This window comes from Corylus avellana, chromosome ca1 (genome assembly GCF_901000735.1).
Source record: "Corylus avellana chromosome ca1, CavTom2PMs-1.0".
Lineage (NCBI taxonomy): Eukaryota > Viridiplantae > Streptophyta > Magnoliopsida > Fagales > Betulaceae > Corylus > Corylus avellana.
The window spans coordinates 32,002,829-32,012,402 of NC_081541.1; the positions used below are offsets into that span (position 1 = coordinate 32,002,829).

A 9,574-nucleotide genomic window follows, 5' to 3' on the forward strand; every position below is an offset into this window, starting at 1 on the left:
CAAAATGACTCGTCAAATTGTAATTAGAGAGTATCACCTAGTTAGAAATTAACGAGTACTTTTATAATTCACCCGCGTAATATTAGAGTAACTTTACAGATTGTTACCACTTTTCCTTCAAGTTCAGATTAAGAACTCACGAACTTTTAGCTAGTCATTATAGAAATCATAATGTTATAATTTTTAATTTGACAAAAATCTGAATGGAGATTTTGGAAAAAGCACTAGCTAGAAGCGTGTTTCATGATGGTTAACAAACATGTTCCACAACCATACAGTAGTTCTATTCAAGTCAGTATCTTCTGCTGTATATAAAACCACACTCTCCATGGTTTCTGAGCATCCATCAACTTCCTTCTTCTTCTTCTTCTTCTTCTCTCTCTCTCTGGAGCATACAATTTCTATCATTTCAGAACCATGTTGCCAAGGAGTCGTACACTTCCATCAAGAATCCACCATGGAGCCGTAAGACCAAGCTAATCCTTTCATGTATTTCTTTGTTGGAATTTTACATATGTTCTTCTTTATGTATGTACATGTCCTTCTTTGTCTCATCAGGTGGAAGAGAGGCATGACATCAGGCATTACTTGCAAGTGGAGGTCCAGCCTAAAGCCCAGGCTGAGACTGAAGCCATAAACCCTCAGTCCAACTACTCCAAGTGCTTTGATGATGATGGCCGCTTGAAGAGAACTGGTAAATGATACATCATTTATCTTTAGTTTTTGTTTTTTTGCCTTTTAAAATACTACAGAAGAAAATCAGAACAAAAAACAAACGAAACAACATAAAAACCGAATCTAGATAGACAGCTAGCACTTCGATGCTCCAGAGGGAGACCTGAAAGGTGAAATTAAGTTGAGCAAAAATGCAGTCAGCGAAGCTAGCTAGTGTGGTTGAGGCGCATGATGGATATCCCAGCTTATATGGGGATTACCATTTTGAATAGCTTATTATTCTTTTTGGATAGTTAATTGCTTATTATTTAATTAAGTAGAAAGTGTAGGATAAGTACACTAATTGTCTTTGCTTTGAGCTTGCAATTTGTTGAAGCTCATGAAGATGACCTTTTAGAGTTTCTTACAGTTTCATGAGTACCCAATTAAGCTCATCATTTACCTGTAAAAAGTGAGAATTTTATTTTCATTTTTTTCACTATGTACAAATTATGACAGGTTATAATTACACGGTAAAAGCTTACATCATCCAACTGAGTACACATGGAACTGATTATGATCATAACAATATGGTGATGCAGGGACTTTCTGGACTGCAACTGCTCACATTATCACTGCAGTTATTGGGTCAGGGGTGCTCTCATTGGCATGGGCCATAGCTCAGCTTGGTTGGGTTGCAGGGCCTGCTGTCATGGTACTCTTTGCCCTTGTCAACGTCTATACTTCAGGCCTCCTAGCACATTGCTATAGGGCAGGTGACCCCATTACTGGACAGAGAAATTACACCTACATGGATGCTGTCAAGGCCAACTTAGGTGAGGGATAGTTTGTGTCATTTTAAGATTATTTTTTCTTTTGATTCTAAACCTGTTGTCCATGATGTTGCAGGGGGGAGAAAGGTCATGTTATGTGGGCTGATTCAGTACATAAACCTGTTTGGCATCGCCATAGGGTATACAATTGCAGCATCAGTCAGCATGATGTGAGTTTCATTAGTTTATTGACTCATGTATTTTGCATTCTGTTTTAGCTTTTTTACTTGTTTGTGACAAAGGCTCACATGTTTACCACATAGGGGAAAAAAAAAAAAGATTTGTACACAGAGAAGAAATTATCAATATCTTCTGCTCTTATATTCGTCTTATTAAATCACTATTTATCTCAAAAGTTTAAGTCAATAGCGTTATAGTAGGGTGAATTATGAAGTCATGATTCGAACTTATAACCTCTGCCTCCTAATACCATGTTAAGCGGATAGAAAATGGTTGATTTCATTATTTAATTAATATTCTAACACATGTTGTGTTTAACATAGGGCAATAAAGAGATCAAACTGTTTCCACAAGAGTGGTGGGAAAGATCCGTGTCACATGTCAAGCAATGGGTACATGATAACATTTGGAATCATAGAGGTGATATTTTCTCAGATTCCGGATTTTGATCAAGTATGGTGGCTCTCTATAGTCGCAGCAGTTATGTCATTCACATACTCCAGTGTGGGTCTTAGTCTTGGCGTAGCCAAAGTTGCAGGTATAAACACAGAAAAAAAGTATAGCAACTTTGTTTTTATGTACTAGTTATACTTGCATGAGCCAATCATATGTGATTTATTTACTCAAATATGTGATTTCTGGATATCTTGACACTCACTTAACATAGCTCTTTTTCAGAAATCATTCAATCAAGGCAGCCAATCATATGTATGAATAACCTCTGCTTTTTTCATTGGCAGAAAATGGGAGCTTCAAAGGAAGCCTAATGGGTATTAGTATAGGGACACAAACACATGCAGGAACAGTCACTTCTATGCAGAAGTTGTGGAGGAGTTTGCAAGCTCTTGGAGCTATTGCCTTTGCATATTCTTTTTCCATCATCCTCATTGAGATTCAGGTTCTTCAATTTTATATATATATAGCCAAATTGCTTGAGGGTGCATGTCAACTTCTATTACAACATATCGAATAACTTGTGCAAATTGTTTGCATCCTCAGGATACAATAAGATCTCCTCCTGCAGAGCACAAGACCATGAAGAAGGCTACTTTATTCAGCATCGCCGTCACCACGATCTTCTATATGCTCTGTGGATCCATGGGATATGCAGCCTTTGGTAACGACTCCCCCGGAAATCTTTTAACTGGATTCGGATTCTACAACCCCTACTGGCTGCTGGACATTGCCAATGTAGCAATTGTTGTTCATCTCGTCGGTGCATATCAGGTAATGCACTCTCAAGCAGCAATTAGAAACCAAATTGTTCTACTTTTGATTTGAGTCAAGTCTTACAGGTTTTCTATGCATGAAAAACTGCAGGTCTTTTGCCAGCCTTTATTTGCATTTATAGAAAAATGGAGTGCACGAAAGTGGCCAAAGAGTGACTTTGTGACAGCAGAATATGACATACCTATCCCCTTCTTTGGTCTTTACCAGCTTAACTTCTTCCGGCTAGTATGGAGGACAATCTTTGTTATCATGACAACCTTAATATCCATGCTCATGCCTTTCTTCAATGATGTTGTTGGAATACTTGGAGCCTTTGGATTCTGGCCATTGACAGTTTTCTTCCCCATTGAGATGTACATTGCGCAGAAGAAGATTGCACCTTGGACAAGCAGGTGGTTTGGGCTTCAGATAATCAGTATGACATGTCTTCTCATTTCTATAGCCGCTGCAGTTGGCTCCTTTGCAGGAGTTGCTCTGGATCTCAAGACTTACAAGCCATTCAGAACTAGTTATTAAGAAAAGAGTGGTGACGAATTAGGTTGCTTTTTGTTTTGGGGGTTCTAGTAAGGAATAAAACCAAAACTAGCTTTCAAAACCCCACTGTACACTTACTGTGAAGTTGCTTGTATATGCTGTGTTGCCAGGCCACGGTCCTTGGCTACAGAGTTGGGATTCTAAATTCGAATCAACCCTTCACTATCAAATTTCAAAATTATTTTCATCCTCAATAACTTCCAAGTCTTTGATATTTTTGTTGAGTCAAATTACTCCTGGTGGTGGTGCTCTTTGGTCAATTTCTTTTAAATTTTAGCCTTGCAACCATAACTCTCTGCTAAAGACTTTGATTTCATAAGTGCTGGCGATCCCGGCGATCCCTAGTCAGCATCGTGTATTGGTTGAGAGCAGGCCTAACCACATGTAGAGTAGGCCTAACCACATGTACACCCACACCTAACCACATGTAGAGTAGGCCTAACCACATGTACACCCACACGCTATGCCAATGGACAATATGTTTTGAGAAAGACTGACAATTTTTGACACAACATTAGAATTGAAGAATTTAGCCTGCTTAACTAAATAAGTTGAATTAGAGTTTACCTATATAGTCTTATACTCAAATTTCGACATAACTCGAACCCGACAAGCAACATTTAGGGTCGACAATTTTTTATATGACCCGCAAATCCGACATGAAATTCGCAAATTTGGATTGAAAAGTTTTAACCCGATTATTCAAATAGGTCAGATTTGGGTCAACATATATATCATTATATTCATGCACACGATTCAAACTCCACAAGCGAATACGAATTGCAACCCTAGTTTTGGGGTACTAAACAAATTACAGAAAACCTCTTCCAAGCTTTATCACTGAACCATCCACTGAAATACAAGAAAAGAACAAATACAATCGGTAACATCTATCAAGAACTAGCTATTGAAGGAACTAAGATGAACTGTGCTTATATTTTTGCTAGCTATATCTACTATTCATACAAAAGTGAAAAAAACTCAGCGGCCCTGGCATTACTTCTTATATTTAGCCTTCCTTTCAGCAGAGTTCGCTTCAGCAGCTGCTTTGGCAAGAGTTGTTGGTTTGATTACACTCTTGGGGTTGATAGCCTTCCTTATCTTGAACACAGCCCAAGCTGTACCAATAGCATACCCTGCAGCGTCAAATCCCTCATTTGTCACTTGTGCTGCTCGTTCTCCATACCTGCAATGACAAAAAACAGCTTCAGTTTTTTCATTGACAAAAACAAATACTTATATCGTGGCCAAAACCAAGTTCAGGTCCTTTCCAAACATGGGAGGCAGCTAATCCGCTGCTTTCCCAAGTTGAACCTTTTTTGCTTTGAACAACCGTCCCAAAAAAAAAACAAAACAGGTCCAAACCAAGCTACAGGAATTTGAACTGCATCAAATGGCATATGACTCAAGATAAGGATTTCCATATACACTACTGTCAAGTTCAAGCACATCCACGATCCAACCTTAGTGGAACAAAACCTCATCTAATGGCACCATAAAAGATTCCACTAAAAACAGAACAGCACACCATAAAATTGTATTGATGGTGATCGTAGCAATATTCATGACATTGATGATGGTGCAATTTCAGTATCAATTTCATCCTCAGATTAAGAATTACCTCTGTGAAACAAGCCCGGTAGTCACAACTGAAGTGGTCGACATGACATTCCTTCCAGCAACTTCAACAGCATCACAGACCTTGGCTGCAAATACATTCAGAGCACACATTGAGTGGCAGAAGCACAAAGCACACCATGGCGGACAAAACAAGAGACATGAAAACACACAAGTGTCATATCCCAAAATCTTTGGTCACATAGCTATTCCTCCCTCTTTACAATTTTCAAGAGCCTCCTTTTATCTTATGAAGCTTCCAGTCCCAACTTGACCCTCTATGGATCTGTTTGTATATCTCAGCTCCTATACATGTAATGTATTATAACTGTCCTACATCTAAGAGAGAGTTGAATTTCACAGTACCATACCAAGTTCCAACCAGGACAGATTGTCTTCAAACTTGGCTGTCTATTCAAATTCTTGACTTTCTAAACAAGTAGTTATCAATAAATCTTCTTTCTTAGAAGTCTGAAAACAAAGCCTGTGAATAGAAAATTTGCACTTCAAACTAGCATACGATGAGTACAAAACAAGCCGCTTCAATTAGTGTCAGCTAGCTTTGGTAGCTACTAAGTGAAAAAATATTATTTTAGAAAGGAAGGAAAAAGAATTTGGCGTCCAAATACTAGTCAATCCAGATGAAGCATAACCCATAACAAATGGCATGTATAGACAAGGAAACATAGAGAACGAACTTTCAAAACACAAGTGTTGCCCATCACAAGATGCTGGTGGACTTCAAAATATTAGGCTGTAAGACACATAAAAGGGCATTGAGAGCAGAGGAATATGTGCAGTTGAAGTTTGAGCAGCTTTATAGTTTTTTGTATCCTTCCAATAGCTACCAATATACAAGGTTAAAACTCAATACCAAAGCATAAGTATGATAATTGTATAATGGTGCAAAGTCCTCGCCTTCCTTCCCCTTTTACCACTAAAAAAGAACGACCAAAAAAAAAAAAAAAAAAAACACACACAGAGTTGATAGGAACTTACCGAATCCATCCAAGGAAGCAAGGACAATTTCTCCAGGGAGAAGGCTAAAAAATTTCTTGCCCACAGTAGAGTTCACTATTGAGCTTGTAAAGAATCCAGAGACTTTGACAACCCCAGAAAGGACTCCAGAAGCCACCTTCTCCGACATCTTTGTCAACTTTTTAACCCTACAAAAAATTCAACCAATGTCAACTTTTTTATCCTAAAAAGATCAACCACAATATTCTACTCCGCACAAAATGTACATAATCCAGACAAAAAGCAGGGACATGAATTACAATATAGACAATCCAGAAGAAAAACAGGAGCCTCAAATGTAATATAAAGACAACTTAGGAAGACGTTAATCATCAGAAGCCATAAAAAAATAAAAAAACTAGATCATATATGCTTTGAACAAATAATAGAACCTTGACTTTCAGGCTTTCCACTCTGCAGTGGAAGATCACTAGGATTGTTGAACAAAATCAACATGCAATCTAACCAATTTAATGACAGAAAAATGGGAACTCACTGCCTCACCTTCCCAATCATAATTAGTTCTCTAATGGAAAAAATTCCCAGACGAATGTATGGTAGCCTCTTTTATCAAAGTCGAAAGGTATTTTAGAAATTCTTTGAACAAGATGTTAAGCAGTCCAAACAGCATAACAGCTTTTGTTGTATGCACCTCACAACCTCAATGAAAATAATTCAATATCAACCAGCTCAACTTAGTAAGATTCACAGATAGCAAAAATTACATTCAAAACCACACGCTTGAAAATACGAAGAAACTAAAAAGAGACAAAGTTTCTATTGGATGTCCAAAATTTATAAAAATGAATAGTGAAATATGCATGAGTCCAACCATCCAAATTAACCAAGTCAAATAGCAAAAAAGCCAAACATTGATATACAACTTATCAGAGATTTTAACATGTATTAGACCCAAGTTCGAAGTTATTCATTTCTCAATTCAATTAAATATTTTAAGGGCCAGGCCTCATTAACATTTAGGGAGAGTTTGTACCCGCATGTGAGAAAAGGGTTACAATATAAATTAAATTATTAAACTTTTGAGACAAACTATGATTTAAAAAGAGATTAAATTCAAACCTTTTCATCCTCTTCATCACTTCCGGGCTAATCTCCGAATTGAAACTCTGACTCATCCTCTTCTTCAAGAACTCATTTCCCCACCTCAACCTATCAACAGTCACATCACCGCACCACAAAATGCCCCAAATCAGCTGCCCCGACCCCGCCGCAATCAGCTTCGCCACGTGGCTACTATAGTCCTCCACATTCGGCGCCAGAGTCGTCCAGTACGCCGCCGAGCTCTCCCCCATCAACTCCTTCTTCTCCTTCGAATCCAACTCTTCCGGAGTCGTCTCCCTCGCCACCGAGCCATCCAACACCTCCCAATCCCCAAGATCCCCAACCTTCTGCACCGAAAAACAGCTATACTTCTCCAAAACCCTGTCCAATTCCTCCAACAAAGCCTCTTGTCCCTTTGACGCAATCGTCAACCCATAGTTCAACATCTCGCACTCTTGACTCCCAAAATCTTCATCATCCTCCTCACCATTTCCCACCGACCCAGTTGCCGGAACCCGAAGAGAAAAGAAGTAATGCGCGTCATCGAGCTTCACGGCAGCCTCGTCCTTCGCCAACGGCCACTGAACCTCATCGCCTACACGAGCAAGAACTGCGACTACGTTATCGCCTTGCCTGAGGCCAACAATTTCGAGCTCACCGGAAGCGAGCTCCACACTGCGGTCTTTCTCAATGAGGTGAACCAACACGCCTGGAACCCTGATAATAACATCTTCGGAGGATAGCGAACTTGAAGAGATCCCAGAAACGGCGTCGTCTTCGGCCGGGAAGAGATTCTCGGCGAGGCCGTTCACGTCAACGGGAGGGTATAGGGACGAAGACGGCGCTGAAGAAGAAGTGGGGTTGGTCGAAAATGGAGTATTGGCTTCTGGGTTAGAGAGAATGACTTGTGGGTAGAGAGGGTTTGGGGTTTGCGAGGGCTTCGAGGCAGACATGGTGGAGTTCGTGGGTGTTCGATTGGATGAAGGAAAGCATACAGAGATCTGCGGAGTTTTTACGTACCCGGAATCTTAGAACTGAAGGAAACGGAAGGCGTGTCGGTTCGGCTTACAGGGTTACAGGTGCTGGAAGGATACGTGGCACGCAGGAAAGAAGCCGCGTAATAACCGTGGACGTGGAGTATGGAATGGTCTCTGCAAAAGGAGGCTGAAGTAAACCACTAACGTTAATAGTTAACTGTGTAATCGCTTTTGAAGACCGCTGAAAAAAAATTGATAACTGCCTAGGACAACAGTGCGATTAGATATTTTAGGATTCGAGAAAATTACTAGCCGCCTCTATATCTATATATATAAAGAGGTTATTTGTTAAAAAAAAAAAAAAAAAAGAGGTTATTTTTTTTGGTGTTAAAATATATATATATATATATATATATATATATAAAATGTATAAAACTTTATAAACAAAGTTGTATAGAGTAGGGTATTAACCATATAAACGACGTGGTTTTGATTTTTTCAATTTTTTTCTTTTTCTTTTTTCCTTTTAAAAGCGATTAGTGATGCGGTTTTTAAATAATCACTAACTGTCTAGGCGGTTAGACAATTTTACTAATCCCTAGACAATTGCAAGTAGTCACCGACCGTAATCGTCTTTTTACCCTATTGCAAAAGTGACAAGGTCTATGTTCTTTTTTATTATAAACTTTCCCTTTTTATATATATATTTAAGTTTTGTTCTAGCTCTTTCCTTAATTTTTGCATGAAAAAATACTGAGTAATTCTAAAAGTCTCTCTTGTGTTACTCAAAAAATAAGGTGACTTTTAAAATTATCACTTGATCAAAATTCAATAATGATCAATTAGAAGCTCAATTGTGATTTTAAGAGCCACATCATTCTTAGAGTGACACAAAAAAAATTTCTAGCATTACTCATAAATACCTACCCAAAGAAGAAGAAGAAGAAAAAATGTTATACACCACACTTTTATTTCACTTGGTTAATTTGACGCTGCAAATTAATCCTTAAATCATCTATTATTGAAGAAATTATTAGGGTTGTGCTATTTGTCATACTTCCATCCTACCCCATGCATCTTACTGGACTGACGTAACGGTGCTCATTTTCTCTATCATGTCCACCCTTGTTTAAAATTTAAAAAAAAAAAAAAAATGAAAAAAGCACCGCCAACATGATTAGCCTAATAGGGAATGAGGTATCACAAAATAAATACGCTCAAATCCTTAAATATGTGCAAGAAGTAGTAAATTTTCATTAATGATGGTACAATTGTTGCCTTAAATTAGATATGGCCTAGGTTTGTCTTGACCTTGTGTTAAATTCAAAATTGGTCTTTGTGTCCGTTGCTGTTGGTTAAATTTTGTACATACATGTATCCAAGAGGTAGCTCAATCGGTTGGAGACCACACCTTATAAAACAGAGGTCTCTAGTTCATTGTGTGGACATGCCCAAAAAAAATATTGTACA

The 9,574-nt window shown here is 38.4% G+C and overlaps 2 protein-coding genes across 2 annotated transcripts; one reads left to right on the forward strand and one right to left on the reverse strand.

Moving 5' to 3' along the window:
• The first annotated feature begins 275 nt into the window (after window positions 1-275).
• LOC132186568 (amino acid permease 3-like) lies at window positions 276-3,602 on the forward strand. Its single transcript, XM_059600549.1, has 8 exons — window positions 276-465; window positions 559-694; window positions 1,257-1,490; window positions 1,564-1,657; window positions 1,991-2,205; window positions 2,408-2,565; window positions 2,667-2,894; window positions 2,988-3,602. Exons 1-8 carry the CDS (start codon window positions 418-420, stop codon window positions 3,411-3,413), a joined length of 1,539 nt encoding a protein of 512 aa, XP_059456532.1. The 5' UTR covers window positions 276-417; the 3' UTR covers window positions 3,414-3,602.
• A 584-nt stretch (window positions 3,603-4,186) lies between these two features.
• Window positions 4,187-8,303, reverse strand: LOC132163319 (protein EARLY-RESPONSIVE TO DEHYDRATION 7, chloroplastic-like). The gene is made up of 4 exons (XM_059573565.1): window positions 7,146-8,303; window positions 6,048-6,214; window positions 5,053-5,137; window positions 4,187-4,617 (listed from the first exon to the last, which is right to left on the reverse strand). The coding sequence occupies exons 1-4, from the start codon at window positions 8,078-8,080 to the stop codon at window positions 4,428-4,430; spliced, it is 1,377 nt and encodes a 458-aa protein (XP_059429548.1). The 5' UTR covers window positions 8,081-8,303; the 3' UTR covers window positions 4,187-4,427.
• Window positions 8,304-9,574: the final 1,271 nt, after the last annotated feature.